Here is a 20,630-nt window from a genome sequence, read left to right on the forward strand (position 1 = left end):
TTATTTAAATTCTCTGTGTCTCAGTTTCCTCATCACAACCCTACTTACCTCAGAGAACATCATAGATTATGTGTGTATGTAAAGCACTTAGCAGAGCTGCTGGAACACAGTAAGGGTGCACTACATCCAGCTATAATCAATCTTTCTCATCAGCAATCACAAGAACCCAAATGTTAGAAAGAGTACAGAAGGGTGCCTAAGCAATTTAGATTATGTGAAAATGTGATTTCATTTGTATGAAACCTAAGTTTATTTTTCTATAACTGGCCCAGAAGTTTTGTAATGTATACATCAGAGAAGTGAAGTTCGAGAAGTTTTAAATATCTGCATCAAATTTCACTTTTTCTCTGGTTATTAATTTAATCACACTTCTTTGCACCGTATTTGTTTATTCTGCATCTAATTTGGTTTATTCTGCATCTGGTTTATCTGGGGAGCCCTACTTTCCTGCACTTTTTGCCACCCCTCGTTACAAACTCTGAGTCTACATCTAATGTTTAGTGACTTTGTTGAAAATGATTTGCTTTAAAAACCAAGGTTTAGGCCGGGCGCAGTGGTTCACACCTGTAATCCCAGCACTTTGGGAGGCCGAGGCGGGCAAATCACGAAGTCAGGAGATCAAGACCATCCTGGCTAACACGGCGAAACCCCGTCTCTACTAAACAAAATACAAAAATGAGCTGGGCGTGGTGGCGGGCCCCTGTAGTCCCAGCTACTCGGGAGGCTGAGGCAGGAGAATGCCATGAAGCCGGGAGGCAGAGCTTGCAGTGAGTAGATCGCGCCACTGCGCTCCAGCCTGAGCGACAGAGCGAGACTCTGTCTCAAAAACAAACAAAAACAAAAAACAAAACAAAACAAAAAAACAAGGTTTAAAACTCTTGGTTTCTTTTTGCTAAACTCATGGAACCGTGTCTACATTCCTAATTCTTGTCTACATCAACTCGTTTATTTTACCTCTACCCTTAAATGGCTTAAGGCGAAAACACCTCATTTCCTCTCTGTTCAAACGGGGTAACACTCTAAGGTGTTATTCCTAGGTTGACTTTCCCAGTCCAGGTCCCAGTTTTGCCATTGACCCAGGCCTGCCTTCTAACCTAGGCCTTGGCGCCGTACTCGATTTCCTCAAGCATAAAATCACAACTACGGTCCAGGTTACATTCGTTTCACCTGGTGCCTCCCGAGCCAGGTGCCCTTGGATGCCAGGGGAGCTGGCCAGCAGGGGGCGGGGCTAGCTGCCTACCGGGCGCTACCAGAGAATGGGGAAGCAGCGTCAGAGGGCGGGGCCAAGCAGGGTGGCAGGTAGGTTGTGAGGAGGTCAGGGGCGGGGCGACGACCAGGACTGCAAGTGGAAGTGGCAAAGCCGAGCCTCGAAGCAGTAGCTGGGTCAGGGGCGGAGAACAGTTGGGTGCTCTGGAGATGGGCGATCCGGCGGCACCCGGAAAAAGGATCAAGGCCAGCAGTCACGGGGACACAACCAAATGGGGACCAGGGCGGGTAGCCGGTCATGGGGCGGAGCCGGTGGCCTGGGAAACCAAGTGGGGAAAGTTCGGGAGTGACACTACCGAGCTCACAGACCAGCAGAGCTTGGGTTAGGGCTGCTGGAGCCTGGCAGGGGTCCCGGGATCAGTACCTGAATAAGCGCCTTCACCTCCAGGTCAAATTTGACAATCTCTTGGTTACAGATCCGGACGTGGACATCTTGGGGAGCCGCCATGTTGGGGACGCCGGTTACGGGCGGCGGCAGGGCCCAAGTTCAAACGCGTTTTCGCACCGCCTTCTCGCCCTCCCCGCCCAGTCTCGGGGCAGCGCCCCCTAAAGACCGGCGAAAATGGCAAGCTTGGGTCCCTGCCGCAGAGTTGGGACTTTCCCTGACACGTGTAGGGAAATCAGCCTCTCCTCTTGGTATGGCCTTAATACCATGGAGAGGAAGAGAAGAGGGAATATCAATAATGCTTCACAGTGGTCTCTTTCCATCTTCCTTCTGTCAGGCATTCTAATAACTATATATTTTTTGCATAGAAAAAAAAGACTGGAAGAAAAGTATCAATTGAGATGTCTCTGGAAAGTACAAGTGACAATTTTTTGTTTCTTCAAACTTTCTTATATTTTTAATATTTTCTACAGTGAGTATAAATTGTGGAGTAAAAGAGAAAATGATAAATGTTATGTATTTTTTAAAGTATGGAGTTCAGTAGAGTCAGTAGAGTACTTCCTATCACTCCAACACATGATCTGAGGGATCTTTGTAAAACACGAAATTGATCAAGTCGCCTCCCTGTATGCAGCCCTTCTATGGCTTCTGGTGGTTCCCTTTTGTATACAACTGGATTTATTAAATCTACCTTGCTGGGGTAGTTTTGATGGATTTACGTAGTTTTGATGGATTTACGTAGTTTTGATGGAAATGTCAGAGGAAACCCTCAACAAATGGTGGCTCTTTTATTTTTGTTAGTAAATAATCCAAGTTTCTTAGCTGGTCCTCAAGGTCATCAGCCACCCCACCCTGCGCCCTTCCTGGATTGCTCAAGCTCTTTCTGGATGTGTAGCCTTAGAATGTGGTGTTCCCTCTCCCTGGAAAGCTTTTCCCCGACTCGACCCCACTCCATCTGCTTTTGTTCAGGTCACTTCAGCAAGAATAGATTGTGAGGACCTAAATGCTTAGGACCTGAATGTTCATCTCTCTTAATCCTCACAACCACCCTTGAAATTGCACTACACTAGTATCACACTTCAGGAGATGAGCTGAAAGTAGATTAAAATAACCACCAATCAACCCTGTCGCAAGATTACCTATCTTGAAAGTGGCACAGCCTCTACTGAAAGCCATCTTTTCCCCAAAAAATCAATATGGCTCCCACCTGTTGTAAGCAGGGCTCTGTGCTTGTCTGTGTTCCTACAGGCCTCTACACACCCTCTCGTAAGGTATTCATCACCCCACTGCACCTAATAGAGAGGCAGTGTATCCCAGGCTTGGCATCTGCCTGGGCTCAAATCCTGTCCACAGCACTGCATGCCTGTGCTTCAGTCTCCTCAGAGGCTAACTGGTGATAATCAATAGCACCTACTTCACAGATTGGATAATTAAATGAGATAATACATGAAAAGCACCAAGCACAGTGTGCTAATGTGGCATATGGTAAGATCTCAGTGCCCGTTAGCTGCTGTTATTCTACTACTAGCCAACATTTTGGGAGCACTTCCTATGTGCCAGGAACTTTGTACTAAGTGCTTCATGTGTGTCTCGCTTAAGTCTCACAACTCTGTGAGATAAAAACGGGGCAGAGAGGAATAATGACTTGCCCACAGCAAATGGAGTTGCTAGGTCAAAGGATATATGCATTTAAAAATTCTGACGTATTACCAAATTGCTCTTCCTAGGGATTATGTCAATCCAAACTCCCTCCAGCAACATGGCATAAATGCCCGTTTCCCGTGGCCTCGTCAACATGATAGGTTAACAAACATTGGAAGTTTTGCCGATCTGATTAGGTGAAAAGGGCTTCTTTAGTTTGCACTTATCTGACCATGAAGGAGGCTGAGAAACTCTACCTATGCTTCAGAGCTATTTGTATTTATTCTGTTGTCTGCTCCTTGTTCTATTGGGTTGTTGGTTTTTTTCATATCCGTTCCCAGGAACTCTATATATTAGGAGGATTAGTCCTTAGAGATGAGTTTCAAAGCTTTTCTATTTTCATTTTTTTTTTAAGACATCTACAGCCTTAAAAAGTCTATAGAATTTTGATTTGGCTTATGGTGTTTTGGTATTAAACATTTTGTTAATCTTGTTTTACACTGAATTTATCAATCTTCATTTATGATTCCTGGATTCAGGGTCCAAGTTGGAAAAGCCTTCTCCACTTACAGGGATTTAAAGGAATTGCCCACATTTCCTTGTAGTGTTTTTATGGGTGGTTTTTTGTGACTTTTATTTTACACTTAGATCTTTATCTATTTTGAAATATATGTTGGCTTATGGTGTGAGATATACACCCAATTTTACTTTTTCGGGAGGTTACTCAGTTATTCCAATACTATTTAATGAAGAGTCTACCTTTTTCTCACTGGTTCTGGATGCCACATTTGCCATACTAAATTGTCGTGTATATTTGAGTCTACTTTTAGACCTTCTATTCTGCTTGACTGGCCTATTCATGCATCAAAATGAGTTTTAACTACTATGGTTTTATAATGACTTTTAATATCTGCTAGGATTAAATACCTCTTTCCCTTGTCCCCCGCATCACTGCCCCCTCACCGCCACTGCCTACCAGCATCTTCCAGCGATTTTATCCCTGTGTAAACTTTTTTATAACCTCTTGGTATGTTTTCTTAGGATGACGTTACACTTTTTAGCAACATTTTATTTTTAATTTAACTTAGCACTGTTAGTTTTATGTCACTGCTCCTGTTTAAGAACTTGGTGTATCTTTCAATTTATTTCAGTTTCCTTCTGTGTCCTTCACAGTACTTTCAAAGTTTTCTTTATCCTAGGCCTTGTATACATTTTCTATTATTAGTTATTAAGTTATTAAGTTATTCTATAAAGTTTATTCCTGGTAATATTTTAAGGTTAAAACCTTGTAAAGAAACTGAGGTTTACTTTCTTCAGGTCACTCCAGTGTTTTGGATACTCACATAGAAGCTCCCTATTTAGGACAGCAGAGAAGCCCCAACGCCAGCAGCTGTTGGCAGACTTGCGCATATGCCCTTAGGATCCTTTCACATCATGCTTCTTGTTGGATATTCAACGTATGCAATCAACAGTCCCCAGTTGCATCTCTATGCTGCAGTTAAGGAAAAAAACATAAGCTCCCTTTTTTCTCTACCCTCCAATATACTTCCTTCCAATAAGGAGACCCAATCCTAAACCTTAAGCTAGAGGCCATCTTCGAGGAACAGATATGCAGTCTGGTGATCATTACACCCAATTACTGATTCCTCTCAACTCTGTTTTGCTTCCCCTATCACCTTTACCCACTGATCCTGAGACTAGCTTTTGTTTATCTGCTAGGTTTTGGCTTTCTTTTTGGTTTTCAGATTCTAAGGCCTTTATCCCCCGCTACAGAGATGTCCTTCCAAATACTGGCTGCGACTTGGCCTAATAGATGAATAGATCCCAAATAGATGAATACGAATTATTTCTGTAGTGGAGCAAGCCAACTGAGTTTGGAGTTCTGTAATCATATAAGGTAGGTCTGGGGCTAGTCTCCTCACCTGTGTCTAGTCTCTTTTGTAAAATGTACATGACCACCAGCCTCACTGGGTCCTTGAGAGTAGCAGCTGAGTTTGCTGTAACAAAAAAGCACCTAGTGGAGTCCTTAAGGAATGCCACTCCCTCCCCTAGGGCTAACACCTTCTTCCTGCTCTGAACCTTTTAGCTGGGATATTATAGTATTTCCCAGCCATTTTTTTTTTCTTCAAATTCTCCACTGTACTGTGGCTAAACAGCTCACCAACTGAATGACCCATCTAACTGGATGCTATCCACAGGTTTAGTCTCCTAAGGACTATACTGATCTGGCTCACCCAGCCCTTTAACAGTCTCAAGACCTTGACAGAGGCTCCTGTGAGCAGTGGTCTTGAGAAGTAAGTCCTGATGCAGAACCAGTCCATGGGAAGTCATGTCCCTCCCCTTTGTTTCTTGATGGCCCCAGTGTCACTCACATGAAACAAAGAGGGTTTCCTCAAGGGTCCAGGATACTAAGAACACAAGTCTATCAATTCTCTAATATATGCCACTAGATGTGGTACCTGTGTCCTTGAAAACACCTCGGCAACGATAATGTACCTGGAGCCCTTTGCATGTCTGTAACAGCTCCTGTGTTGTTCAGCAATCCTGTTCACATGCTGGCTGTGAGTTCCTGGAGTTCTCTTTCATCTCTCTATTGCCCAGTACCTAGCACAGGTCCTGGCAGAGTAAGTGCTCAACAAATATTTGCTGGCTGACTTTCAGCCACATACTCTGATGGTAGCCTTTACTTAGGTCTCTGGACTTAAGGCTCTATGTGTATGCCCAGCTTAGCTTGGAGACTTACTTAGAATGATTAAACACACAAACACATACAAATGTTTAAATCAGGAGAGACCCAAAGTATTTTATTTCCCATGGAGAACACTTGCCCAAAGATTCAAAGAGGAGAAATAAGAATATCCTCTAAACTGTGAAGAATGCAAATGCCTGTATCAACAAATAATTCTATGTAATAGCTAAATATCAGTAAAATATTGAAAAATCAACCTATCGTGTCAAAAAAAATGTTAGCTCTTTGATTATCACCACGAGAGGAGCAGCAGACCAGCAGTTCTCCACTCTCTGTGATTTGGAATTTCTTTGGAATAGGTTATCTTGAGGAGTGGATGGTTACCTAGGTAAGCAAGATACAAGTACAGAAAGGAAGGGTGAAAATACGAGGCAAACAATTCAGAACCTTTTCTTTTCATCTTTTTTTATTTTAAATTACAAAGGATGTTGCATACACTGATGAATCTGTATCTGACTAGAAGTGCTCAGGGGTTGGAAGGTGACAGAAAACAAAGGCAAAATTCGCATTGCCTTTCCTTCTGAAATGAAAAACTGCACAACTATTAACCAACATTTAATAGAATAATTTTTAAACAGCTCATGCGTCAACAAGATAAAGTTCTTTCTAGACAAGAGACAAGACTGAATCCAATAAAAAGTGTCATAGCTCCAGTTGGGAGAGAGAAAAAAAAAAAAAAAACTACAGAATATTTATGATAGCATTACAAACAGGATCCTACGCAACTATGCAAAAGAGGTTGCCACATTGTATGAACAAATGCTTTGAATTCTTGCCCTTCCACTCTTCTCTTGTGACTTCTGTGCTGTCAGCCCTAGTATTGTTGTCAACCACAATACTAAGCTGTAGGACAAACCCTAGGGAAAGAAGGTAAAAAAGCAGGCAGTGGAATACAGTGTCATAAAAATGTGGTGGAAAGGCAGATACAGTACACACATATACGTTTCTGTTATTTGGTTCTGAAAAAAACAGGGCGAAGAGCAAGACACAGTAATCAGTCCTGCTCCTATCCACCCAGAATTTAATTAACTACACCATTGTGTTTACATTGTTATGAAAGAGGCAAACCGAACCTAGTTCACCCAAACTTGGCACATTGAAATACCCAACTTTGATGTTCTTCACTAGTCACCAAGTCTTCAATTCCAAAATACTGTTTGGAAGCAGTTTTAAGGTTGTAACCCCTCACTACTACCTCCAAAACTCTCTTATCTAAACAAAAATGGCAATTTGACCTCGCTCAGTTCCTAGGTATAATTTCTACAATTTCAGTCAGTTTATTAAGCATGAGGACTATGCTTCAACACATAATCCCATTTGCCTATGGAAGTGTATAACTTTCAGTAGTACATTTTCATCATCTTTCCCCAACATGCTTATTCCTTAAAACGAAACAACCATTCCTACAGTTGACATTCATTGTTACATCCCAATGTGTTTGAAGTATTAAAAAAACATGGAGTCGTCTTCTCATAATGCCCTTATTAAGATTACAAAGATTACAAAAGAATCCACAAGTATTACGGCACTGTGTGAGACTTATTTGTCATGATCCAAGGGAAGAACAAGACTGCAAGTTCTGTGCAAAGTTGTGGAAATGGCCTCAGTTCCATGGGAAATGGTATTCCACAACAGACTTCACTAGAAGGATAATTGAAACCTTTTACTTTAACACTGAAAGCATAATTCAATGCATTCTCAAAATTCAAGTTTCAAGATATGGAGAGATGCTAACATTCTGTTACATAATTAACTAGAAAATACTTGAACAGAATTTTAGGAAACTATATAAAGGGAACGTAAGTTTTTGTTAATTCTTGCTGAAGGCAACTTGAATTCATTTATTAGAACATTAACTAAATCTTAGCAGCTAAATTTTTTAAACGTATGCAATAAAGAAAAGCACATCCATTCTTGACATTTTGGTGAATAAACTAACAGCTTTATTAATGAAGGCAAACATCAGATCATTGTATGAATATTATATATATATATATAAAAAGAAATCCAAACTAACAGCATTGTATTTCAAAAGTACTGTACTTCTGTTTCTTTTAAAGAGACTTGTCATCTGTTTTTATAAAACAAAATGGGTACTCTTCTCCTAAAAAATCCTGGAAAAATGAAATAGTCAATTTCAAGCTGATGAACTGAACACACCTTTCTTTAAATGCAGACTATTGCTAGGAAGCAAATAAAGTCAAGCATCAGAAAGAAGATGTATGAGAAATGCATGAAAGTCAGAGAAAAGGGATGTAGTGAAATTACTGCTAATCTTTCCCCCTCATATTCAAAGACCATCCAAAACTGGTCTTTCATACAAATATAAAATAACTATAAAGAGAGGGAATTTGAAACCATACCCATCTGAAATCCTTCATGATGCTTTTGTAATAGTTCTGATTCTCTTACCAAAAAGGTCAAAGTTAAAGATGCAGGAAGTGGAAGGGAATGAAGACGTTTAGTTTTAAATGTACAAGTAAGGCACAATATAAAGCCACATCATAATCTGTCATGAAGGATATAGGAAAGGACAAGAATCATACATGGTACAGTAGAACAAGCAATTATATTGACTGGAAAAGTGTGGCACCCAATTCAAAACTCAGACAAGATCTTAACAAGAGCGACTGGACAGCATGCTTTCATATGGAGACAAACTCTATAAAGAATCCAGTGTATCTGAAACTAGGAAAAAAGGTTTTTGTTGGGTTTTTTTTTAAATCGTAGTAGTACTAGAGTCAAAGTTTATAATTGCTTTGGAACAATGGGTTTACTTGAGGTGAATTCACAATGCCTTCACTTAAAGATTCTGGACTTCATTATGAGCTATCTGTATACCATGTATGAACACAGAAAACCTTTAGAGAACTCTTCTCTAATGATCTTCACCCAAAAATACATGCCACAATTTTCAAAAACAGAACATGTACAATTGTTGGGGTTTTTACATTACCCTTATAAGATTGGTTTGTGTGATACACTAAACGTATATATTTTAATGACAATAGAGGAAGCAGATTATTACTGGCATTAAAGTACAACCATTTCTAGACGGTTTTAAATGCCACAGAGTCCCCTGGTTAAAATGTAAAGCTGCACAGCTTGCCTATGTCATCTTTATGATAAAGTTAAAACAGCAAGAGGATTTAACTTTCACTCTACATTTTACTGCCAGGTTTTTATATAGATCAAGTATCGCTGCAGCATTCTGACCAGCCCAGATTTAGCAGCAAATGGCAGGAATCATATAAAATGCAATTTTTTAACAAAGTGCTTTTCTAAGATATACATACATATATAAATAGGTACAAAATAAAGTGTCAACATTAAAAAGCTCAACTATTTAAAAGCTTTTAACTATTTAACTTAAGTAGTACATATAAAACACTGAAACTCAAGGATATGGAATCTACTAAACAGATTCAAAGTCTTTTTTTTTGAAATGCAAGACCAAAAAATCAAATTCTGGTTTGCAGACCGGAAAAAAGTATCAAAAACCAGAATTCTAACAGAGCAGCTAGAAAGGGGCAATTCTATAAACCTTATCAGCTGAATATCATGAGGTGATTTTCACCTGATTGCAAAACTGCCATAGTTTGAAACACTTTTCAATTTACCAGACACATTCTGTCAAGACTTCATATACTTCCAACTTGCAAGCCTGTGCTTTGCTTCTCTCACCTAAAAAGGAAAAGCTTTAAACAATGAACTTACATTCTATTAAACCATTAGACTTGAGCTTATCATCTGTTTAGCGTGAATGTCCTAACCAGGTACATTTCCACCAAACACACAGAAAAATCTTGTGCATCACAGTTCAGCTAAGGTGGTAAGACAATCCTTACAATTCTTCTTGGGTTTCTTTTTTAAGATGTCAAAGATGCAGGTAAGCAACATTGTTCATTTGTTACTGGGTGTTCTAGATCAAACCTTCACAAGCTATAGCTTCATATGCTATAGCTTACAAATAGGGTATAAGAAGTAAAAGAAAAGAACAAATTATACTTTGACACTTTATAGTCAAAGTATAATTTAAAAAGAAATCCTACAGTGGGTAATGGAGAAATAGATAATTTTACCAGCAGCTGTGCCTGAAATTTTTGGTATTTTTTTTCCTTGCTAAATATGCTTTTTTTCTTTTTTTAGTTTTTAAGCCACCAGTTTTCAGAGTTCAAAACACAAGATTTGAGAATAAAACAGTTAAGAGAGACAGGATGGAAAAATCTGTGGGGGAAGGTTTATAATGCTGCCTTGACATAAGAAATTTCTCATCAAGAGGTAAAGCTTGAACACAGTTAAAACACTGACTAATGAAGCTGTTTTATATGAGCAAAAAAGAGCACCTAAAAACTAAATGTGTTAATGTTTCTCAATTCTAGAAACTATAGAAGAATAAGTCACATGTTAAGTTTGAAGAAGCTAGTTTGAAAATACCTGTACAAAAATATAAAAATCTATAAATTGTTTTTGTTTTAAGCCTGTGTTGATCTTTGAAAATATTACATGCACAATAATACATCAATTGGAAAAGTGGCAACTAAAGAATCAGATATTTTTAGCTTTTTTCTTTCTTTACATATATATATATACATAATACAATAAAAATAATCTATTTTGTTGTCTGGTGGAAGTATACTACAATAAGCTAAATAAACATTTTAATTTTCAAAGTCAAAAACTATTTTACCAATAGCTTACTAAAATGAAATATATTAAAATTTCCTACAGTAAGTGCAGAAATAAAAGACATCTAAATGGCCACCAACTTATCTACTATGGAAGCGAACTAGAGGAACAGCAAAATAATATTTGTATGTATGGATGCTCCTTCTGTAGATAATTGGACCCAAACAGAAATAAAATTCACAGTTCAGTAAGATCCCTAACCCTGACCTTTTTTTTTCTTTTTTTTCTCCTTTTTTTCATACATTCATACAGTATCATGTAAGCTGTGCAAAACTTTACTTAGACTGGCAGTTTGCCATATCAGTTGCATTTGTCTTTGGTACAAAAAATAAAACAATCGCAATAATGTGCAAGTATTTGTCTTCTTCCGGTCAAGTACCGAAATATGAGTTTTCTAGAGCCATCTTTTTTTTGTTGTTTTTTTGTTTTGTTTTTTATACAATACACAGACTCTGTGGCATATATCTACATTTCAACATAGTCCTATATACATTCAAAAAATCTGAAAAAGAGTTGGAACAAAAAAACATTTAAACCCCATAATTTTTCCATCTATATATCTTGTTTTTTTCTCATTAGGGTTTTCATCATACAAAATATTACCAGTTTTATAGTTTCCCCAAAATACAAGGCACAAAGAATATGCTTTTTTTTTCTTACTTGCACAGACATTTGTGTGTATATATATATATATATATATTTATATATATCATCTTGAGCTCTGACAATGAACATCTAATATGGCCCACAGGCACAAGTGCTGGGTGTGCCATATACAAGTGAGATTAATGGTTGTGGAAAATTAGAACAAAAAGCAATAATTCTAAAAACAATTTAAACCGACCGTTTAAAAAAATGCTTCCTCAATTTTTTTTGTGTGTGGTTCAGAGCATAAATCTGCCACAATACTTGGCATTTTACTATTTCACTCCTCCAAAATGTTTTGATTTAACAGATTTTTGTAATCTGTACCTAAACATTTACTTAAACTATGATTTTCAATTCTGATGCCAGTAGCAGTTTTAATCATGGTTTATGCTCTGAAAATGCAATAATCAAGTATTTTGGATCATGCTTCACTTATGCTACTTAGTTCTTAAAACAATGTAACCTAATTGTAAATGTTTACATAATGCTAACTGACATGCAAAACAGAATGAAAATTTACAATTGATAACGTGACAAAACGCAGACATTTCTGACCAGTGGTCCAATGAGGCTGATTAAACCTTTGATGTTGGTATCCTTAATCCTACAAGGCCTCCAGTGGGATTCCCTTCTGCAGTCTTCTCTAACACTTGGTTAACAAATTCTGAGGTTTGCCCAGCAACTGGTAGACCTGAAAAAAAGAATAAAAGGCACATGTAGACACAGAAATGGAAGGCCATGAAGGGAAGGGAAGGAGCTGGTAACATCTGAGGATCAGGTGTGGCCCTCAGCTTGATACTGGTCCCAAATGAATTCCCTGGCACTTGTTATTGCAGCTCAGAAAACAATGCTACCCTTCATATTACTGTCAAACCAGGAATAGCCATGGAAAATCGTAAACCAACATTTAAAGTGAGGTAGATGACAAGTGTAACAGTCCAAATAACAGTCCAAACCCAAACCCAAAGCCTGCCAACAGGCACTGCTTCCCATGTCCTGGTTTTCCCTGTTCTCTCAGCCAGTCTCTTCCAATTACTCTAAACTCACCAAGTTCCATGGGTGGGCTTCACCCATGAAACTGAAAATATAGACCTGAAAGATGTTTTGGGTCATTTTTATAATTACTGGATACAGTTTAAGTTTCCTTTACTTCATTTAAAAAAAGTGAATGAATGAATAAGAAATGTTGGAAGAGAAGAGGGAGAAAGGTGGGAGCAGCATAAGTATGTAGATTTTCTCATCTTCCTCATCTTCCATAGTAAGACCAAAAGGTAAAATCAGTAAATCAAATAACAGAGGTTTAAGTACATTTTTTAAAGTATTAAGAAAAATAAAAAGGATGGAAACAGAAATATATTTGTCAGCCAGGCACGGTGGCTCATGCCTGTAATCCCAGCACTTTGAAAGGTTGAGGCAGGCGGATCACCTGAGGTCGGGAGTTCGAGACCAGCCTGACCAACATGGATAAACCCCATCTCTACTGAAAACACAAAATTAGCCAGGCATGGTGGCACATGCCTATAATCCCAGCTACTCGGGAGGCTGAGGCAGGAGAACTGCTTGAACCCGGGGGGTGGAGGTTGTGGTGAGCCAAGATCGTGCCACTGCACTCTAGCCTGGATAACAAGAGTGAAACTCTGTCTCAAAAAAAAAAAAAAAAAAGAAAGAAAAGAAATGTATTTGTCGGCCGGGCGCGGTGGCTCACACCTGTAATACCAGCACTTTGGGAGGCCGAGGCAGGCAGATCACCTGAGATCAGGAGTTTGAGACCAGCCTGGCCAACATGGTGAAACCCCGTCTCCATTAAAAATACAAAAATTAGGCCGGGCGCGGAGGCTCATGCCTGTAATCCCAGCACTTTGGGAGGCCGAGGCAGGTGGATCACGAGGTCAGGAGATCGAGACCATCCTGGCTAACATGGTGAAACCCCATCTCTACTAAAAATACAAAAAAAAAAAAATTAGCTGGGCATGGTGGCGGGCACCTGTAGTCCCACCTACTTGGAAGGCTGAGGCAGAAGAATGGCATGAACCTAGGAGGCAGAGCTTGCAGCGAACTGAGATCGTGCCACTCCACTCCAGCCTGGGCAACTAAGCAAGACTCCGTCTCAGAAAAAAAAAAAAAAAATTGCCGCACGTGGTAGCACATGCTACTCGGAAGGCTGAGGCGTAAGAATCACTTGAACCCAGGAGGCAGAGGTTGCAGTAAGTCAAGATAGTGCCACTGTACTCCAGCCTGGGTGACAGAAAGAGACTGTCTCAAAAAGAAAAGAAAAAAAACTCCAACCCATTTAAACTGGTCTAGAGGCAAATTCTGGGAATAGAGCTGTATAGCTGTTGTTATTGTTGTTTTTGAGAAAGGGTCTCACTCTGTTGCCCAGGCTGGAGTGCAGTGGTGCAATCACTGCTCACTGAAGCCTCAACCTTCCAGGTTCAGACTGGTCTTGAATTCCTGGCCTCAATCGATCCTCCCACCTCAACCTCCCAAAGTGTTGGGATTACAGGCATGAGCCACTGCATTCAGCCACCACATAGATTTTTAATCTTCATTTCCCCATATAAAAACAGCACTAAATGGCAAAACCATAAACCCATGGAAAATATTTACAAGTGATAAGGTATCCCTAGGAACCCCAACATTCAAGAAGGTGGGAACAAACTACCAAAATCTTTAAGACATGTACGGCAACAGCATTATCAATATTTATGTGGATGGGCCAAAAGGAAGTAATGCAAATGAAAACAAAAAAAAATGTCTAAATAGCCAATAGGTTACCCACTGGCAAGTACAGCACGGTCAACTTGAGAACTGCAGCTAAAGCTGTGAGGGATTTTCTCCAACCCAATATTGAATACAAGGTGAGTACAAGGAGCCCACAGTTGGAAGTGAAGGAGCCCACAGTTGGAAGTGAAGGGGCGCACAGTTGAGCCTCTGTGAACTCTGAAAATGGACCAGCCAGGACTCTTGCAGGACAAGAGCAAGCCATGATAAAAACAAAAAAAACTGGCCAGGCACAGTGGCTCAGGCCTGTAATCCTAACACTTTGGTAGGCCAAGGCAGGCAGATCACTCGATGTCAGGAGTTTGATACTAGCCTGGCCAACATGGTAAAACCCCATCTCCAGTAAAAACACAAAAATTAGCCGGGCATGGTCGTGTGTGCCTGTAATCCAAGCTACTGGGGAGGCTGAGGCAGGAAAATCACTTGAACCTGGGAGGCAGAGGCTGCAGTGAGCCAAGATCATGCCACTGCACTGTAGCCTGGGCGACAGAGTGAGACTTTGTCTCAAAACAAAACAAAAAACCCTGGGGTTGAAATTAAAATCGAGCAAGAAAGGAACTAAAGACATGAAACAGAGATGGTCCATATAAAATGAGGGAGGGGAGCAGAAAAAGAAATCTCAGGGCCGGGCGCAGTGGCTCACGCCTGTAATCCCAGCACTTTGGGAGGCCGAGGCGGGAAGATCACGAGGTCAGGAGATCCAGACCATCGTGGCTAACATGGTGAGACCCCATCTCTACTAAAAATACAAAAAAAATTAGCCAGGCATGGTGGTGGGCGCCTGTAGTCCTAGCTACTCAGGAGGCTGAGGCAGGAGAATGGCGTGAACCTGGGAGGCGGAGCTTGCAGTGAGCCGAGATTGTGCCAATGCACTCCAGCCTGGGTGATAGAGCAAGACTCCGCCTCAAAAAAAAAAAAGAAATCTCAGAAAGCCAGGTGCCATTTTTTGTTTTTGTTTCAGAGATATGTTGCCCAGGCTGGTCTAGAATCTTGACCTCACATGATCCTCCTGCCTCAGTCTCCCAAGTGACTAGGATTACAGGAAAAAGCCACCAAAGCTGGCGTGCCATGTTTTTTTGTTTTTTTGAGACAGAGTCTCGCTCTGTCACCCAGGTGGGAGTGCAGTGGCACAATCTTGGCTCACTGTCAACCTCTGCCTCCTGAGATCAAGCAATTCTCCTGCCTCAGCCTCCCGAGTAGCTGGGACTACAGGCACGTGCCACCACGCCCAGCTAATTTTTTGTATTTTTAGTAGAGACAGGGTTTCACCACGTTAGCCAGGATGGTCTTGATCTCCTGACCTCATGATCTGCCTGCCTCAGCCTCCCAAAGTGCTGGGATTACAGGTGTGAGCCACTGCGCCCGGCTGCCACGTTTTTAAATGTTAACTGAAAAGCGGAGACTCTGTGAAAAAAGAAAAGCTATTCTGAACCAAACCTCCTTTTAGAAGTTCAGAGGAACTAATTTCATATATATATATGAACAACAGAGAATTATCAAGGTCAGAATTCCACAACTTTTTCTAAGAAAAAAGAGAATAAAAGACATTAAAGAAAATGGCACGATACATGAAAAAACATAAATCAGAAATAGAATAACTAAGAAATAAGGTGACAGAATTCAGAAAAGAATTAGAAATACAGGGGAAAATTCCTGAAATTAAAAGGAACCTAAGATCAGCAACTAATGACAGCAAATAATGCTTTAAGAGAAACAGAAGGCAAAAAGGAGAAATAACGTTAAAAAAGAAATGAAGAGATAAAAATGATTCAAGAAAAAGTGACACAAGGCAGGAAGACCATTTGAAGTTGGGAGTTCGAGACCAGCCTGGCCAACATGGTAAAACTCCATCTCTACTAAAAAATACAAAAATTAGCCAGGTGTGGTGGCAGATGCCTGTAATCCCAGCTACTCAGGAGGCTGAGGCAGGATAATCGCTTGAACCTGGGAGGTGGAGGCTGCAGTGAGCTAAGACTGTGCCACTGCACTACTGCCTGGGTGACAGAAAAACACTGTTGAAAGAAAGAAAGGAAAGAGAGGAGAGAGAGGAAGGAGAGAAAGGAAAGAGAGAGAGAGAGACAGAGAGAGAGAGAGAGAAAAGAAAGACAAACAAATACTAAAGATGGGCGAAGAAGAGCCAACCTATAGATGTGAGTCCCCACAGAAGAAAAGCAAACCAAGGGAACAGATCAAACACTAAAAACATTTGAAAGTACATATTGAAAGAGCACACTATAAACATAAAAATGTCAACTAAAAATTACCAACTCTAAGATATAACCTAGTAAAATCACTGGTATTTAAAGGAAAAATCCTTTTGACACCTAGGCAAAAACAGCAAAGTACTTATAAGGAAAAAATAATTAGGCAATATTAGCTTTTCTTTTTTTTTTTGAGACAAAGTCTCACTTTGTCGCCCAGGCTGGAGTGCAGTGGCGTGATCTCAGTTCACTGCAAGCTCCACCTCCCGGGTTTACGCCATCCTCCTGCCTCAGCCTCCCGAGTAGCTGGGACTACAGGCGCCCGCCACCTCACCCGGCTAGTTTTTTTTTGTATTTTTTAGTAGAGACAGGGTTTCATCGTGTTAGCCAGGATGGTCTCGATCTCCTGACCTCGTGATCCGCCCGTCTCAGCCTCCCAAAGTGCTGGGATTACAGGCTTGAGCCACCGTGCCTGGCCTCTTTCTCTTTTTTTTTTTGAGACAGAGTTTCGCTCTGTCTGTCACCCAGGCTAGAGTGCAGTGGCGTGATCTCGGCTCACTGCAACCTCCACCCCTCCTGCATTCAAGCGATTCTCCTGCCTCAGCCTCCCAAGTACCTGGGATTACAGGCGCCCGCCACCACGCCCAGCTAATTTTTGTAGTTTTAGTAGACGAGGTTTTACCATGTTGGCCAGGCTGGTCTCGAACTCCTGACCTCAAGTGATCCGCCTGCCTTGGCCTCCCAAAGTGTTGGGATTACAGGCATGAGCCACCACGCCCAGCCAGTATTAGCTTTTCAATAGCAACACTTACGCCAAAAGAAAATGGAGAATCATATTCAAGATACTCAAGGAAAGAAAATATGAGTTGAGGATTTTATAACTGGTAAAACTAACTTTCAAGTGTAAAGGAGTACATAAGCTTACCAAACATATAAAATATTTACACTAAAAAATAAAAAGGCCGGGCGCGGTGGCTCAAGCCTGTAATCCCAGCACTTTGGGAGGCCGAGACGGGCGGATCACGAGGTCAGGAGATCGAGACCATCCTGGCTGACACGGTGAAACCCCGTCTCTACTAAAAAATACAAAAAACTAGCCGGGCGAGGTGGCAGGCGCCTGTAGTCCCAGCTACTTGGGAGGCTGAGGCAGGAGAATGGCGTGAACCCGGGAGGCGGAGCTTGCAGTGAGCTGAGATCCGGCCACTGCACTCCAGCCTGGGTGGCAGAGCGAGACTCTGTCTCAAAAAAAATAAATAAATAAATAAAAAGGTAAAAATAACTTTTTCTTGTAATGTTAAATTTCCCCCTGTAGCTAACAAAGGAAGAATAACAATGCTTTTAAAAATAAAAGGAAAGAAAAGAAAGAAATGCTATGAAAGAATACATAAAAAATTAAAATAGCATCAACCCATTTGAAGAAAAGGTCAAGCACACAGTTAATCCATATGGAAGCAGGAAGTAAGTGATTGCTGAGGAAAATACTGATGTTTAGGGTCTACTTTCCACCTGATTGTTTTCAATATAAATATAGTTTTGTTCAAGAAAAACATTTGACCTTTTATTGTGTAAATTAAATTTTGGGGGTTTTCGTGAGTTGTATAATGCTGGATGCCTTGGATGCTACTGTTTGTCAGTGATTTTCTCCTATAGCAGCTGAGCTGAGTTCTCATGTCTACATCTATACTAGCTAGCTCTCTCTTCCCTGTTGGCTCTCAGTTGGCCTGACATCTAGATCCCTGCCTCTCTGATCCTCCCCACATTGTGCAATCTTTTCTGGGATGGGAAACCAGAGAGCCAAGTTTGTTAGAATCCTGTGAAATGCATTACTGAGTAAAACAAGTAAGAATCTCTACACTAAAGTGCAAACTGCAGGCTTGACAGCTCTGGGACCTTTTGTCCTCCATGAAAGGTTAAAGTTGCTAGAAGTTTGTTTTTCTTAAATGTTAAAATAGTTTCATGATTAAGTCTAAATTACAAACTGTGGTCACCTGCAACACATGCTTATGAAACACTAAATCTCAGAAGATAAAATTACTCATAAAGGAGAGTGATTACAATGAGAGCACTTGAGTTTTTCCTTCAACTAAAAACTTTTAATATCCCCTTAAATCATACATCTTATACATGTTATTAATCGTTATGAATTTATCTAATATTCTTCTTACCGAGAGTATCTTTAATGAGGATTTCAAGCTTCTGCCCCATGTTGGGTCCTCTCTCATCTCTTGGATTCTGTACCCGGTTTACAATCTCTTGCTTGATGGAGTTGATTACAAACAATAAATTATCTGTAAGACAGAACAAAACACTTATGTCACTACCATGACTTTCCTTTTAATTATGTAATAACAGATAATTAAGAAATTGAGTAAGAAAGTATTAAGCAGTGATGATTACAAGTGGCTCCTATCCAAAGGGATTAATTTCAAACGATGTGGCACTTGGTTTTTAAAAAGATCTCAAGATTGGCCAGCTGCGGTAGCTCACGTCTATAATCCCAACACTTTGGGAGGCCAAGGCAGGTGGATTGCTTGAGGTCAGGAGTTACAGACCAGCCTGGCCAAATGGTGAAACCCTGTGTCTAATAAAAAACACAAAAATTAGCCAGGTGTGGTGGCATGTGCCTGTAGTTACAGCTATTCCAGAGGCTGAGGCAGGAGAATTACTTGAACCCAGGAGGTGGAGGTTGCAGTGAGCCAAGATCATGCCACTACACTCCCACTTGGACGACAGAGCAAGACTCTGTCTCAAACAACAACAACAACAACAACAAACAACACTAACAACAACAACAAAACCCTCAAGATTATTGGGTATGCACTTTTGATAACACACTGCACTGTAGCCAGGTGTGGTGGTGTGCACCTGCAGTCCCAGATACTTGGGAGGCTGAGGCAGGTGAATCGCTTTAGCCCAGGAGTTGCAGGCAGTTGCACTAGGATAGTAACTGTGAATAACCACTGTGATCCAGCCTAGGTACCACAGTGAGACCCCATCTCCAACTAAAAAAACGGCAATGAAAAAAGACAACACACTGTAGACATGCATCAATGTCCACCATCCTGTAAGCAACTTGCCCTACTTGTCTTCATTGGTTTAAGACCTGATAGAGCGTGACAGTGCCCGCTACATCGAATCATAGGACCTTAGTAAATGTTTATTAAATAAATCAAACCAAGTCCCTCAAAAACAAAAGCTTTAAAAACAGATTTCCCCACCTTGAAAAGCTTTAAAACAAAACAGAACAAAAAGCAAGTTAAGCCAGGTGCGGTGGCTCACACCTGTAATCCTAGCACTTTGGGAGGCTGAGGCGGGTGGATCACGAGGTCAGGAGATAGAGACCATCCTGGCTAACACAGTGAAACCCCGTCTCTACTAAAAATACAAAAAATTAGCTGGGCGTGGTGGCGGGCGCCTGAAGTCCCAGCTACTCAGGAGGCTGAGGCAGGAGAATGGTGTGAACCCAGGAGGCTAAGGTTGCAGTGAGCCGAGACTGCGCCACTGCACTCCAGCCTAGCTACAGAGCGAGACTCCATCTCAAAAAAAAAAAAAAAAAAAAAAAAAAAGGCAAGTTAACCCAAAGTAAGGAGGGAAATAATAAAGAGCAGAAATGTATGTAACAGAAAACAAATACACAATAAGGAAAATTAATGAAGCCAAAAACTGGTTATTTGAAATGATCAACAACACTGACACCCCCCACCCAGGTAGATCCATCATGAAAAATACAAGATGACGCCAATCACTCATATCTGTAACGAAAAAAGTGTTATCACTTTAGAATCTACAGATATTAAAAGGATAACAAGAAAATATGGTGCTAACAAATATAACAACTTGGATGAAATGAACAAATTTCTTGAAAACACGATTTAAAATCCATATAAGAGGCCAGGAAGGCCGGGTGCACTGGCTCACGCCTGTAATCCCAGCACTTTGGGAGGCCGAGGTGGGTGGATCACCTGAGGTTAGGAGTTCGAGACCAGCCTAGCCAATATGATGAAACCCCATCTCTAATAAACTATAAAAATCAGCTGGGCATGGTAGCAGGTGCCTGTAATCCCAGTTACTCGGGAGGCTGAGGCAGGAAAATTGCTTGAACCTGGGAGGTGGAGGTTACAGTAAGCTGAGATTGTGCTACTGCACTCCAGCCTGGGCAACAGAGCAAGACTCCGTCTAAAAAAAAAGAAGCCTGGCACGGTGGCTCACATCTGTAATCTCAGCACTCTGGGAGGCCAAGATGGGTAGATCACTTGAGGCCAGGAGTTCC

At 40.8% G+C, this 20,630-nt stretch overlaps 2 protein-coding genes across 3 annotated transcripts in view; both read right to left on the reverse strand.

Annotated features, from left to right (window-relative positions):
• The window catches only part of BNIP1 (BCL2 interacting protein 1), a 111,659-nt gene that overhangs the window by 19,305 nt on the left and 71,724 nt on the right, over window positions 1–20,630 (reverse strand). The window contains exon 2 of the mRNA XM_050793283.1: window positions 1,631–1,723. Coding sequence (XP_050649240.1) covers window positions 1,631–1,714 — 84 coding nt within the window. The 5' untranslated portion in view covers window positions 1,715–1,723. The remainder of the gene's footprint in view (window positions 1–1,630; window positions 1,724–20,630) is intronic.
• CREBRF (CREB3 regulatory factor) overlaps window positions 6,426–20,630 on the reverse strand; it is an 87,089-nt gene continuing 72,884 nt past the window's right edge. For both annotated transcript variants that reach the window (XM_050793202.1, XM_050793203.1), the window contains exons 8-9: window positions 18,526–18,648; window positions 6,426–12,069 (exon numbers count right to left, since the gene is read on the reverse strand). In XM_050793202.1, the coding sequence (XP_050649159.1) occupies window positions 11,954–12,069; window positions 18,526–18,648 (239 nt within the window). In that variant the 3' untranslated portion in view covers window positions 6,426–11,953. The remainder of the gene's footprint in view (window positions 12,070–18,525; window positions 18,649–20,630) is intronic.

The sequence above is a fragment of the Macaca thibetana genome, chromosome 6, assembly GCF_024542745.1.
Source record: "Macaca thibetana thibetana isolate TM-01 chromosome 6, ASM2454274v1, whole genome shotgun sequence".
NCBI lineage: Eukaryota > Metazoa > Chordata > Mammalia > Primates > Cercopithecidae > Macaca > Macaca thibetana.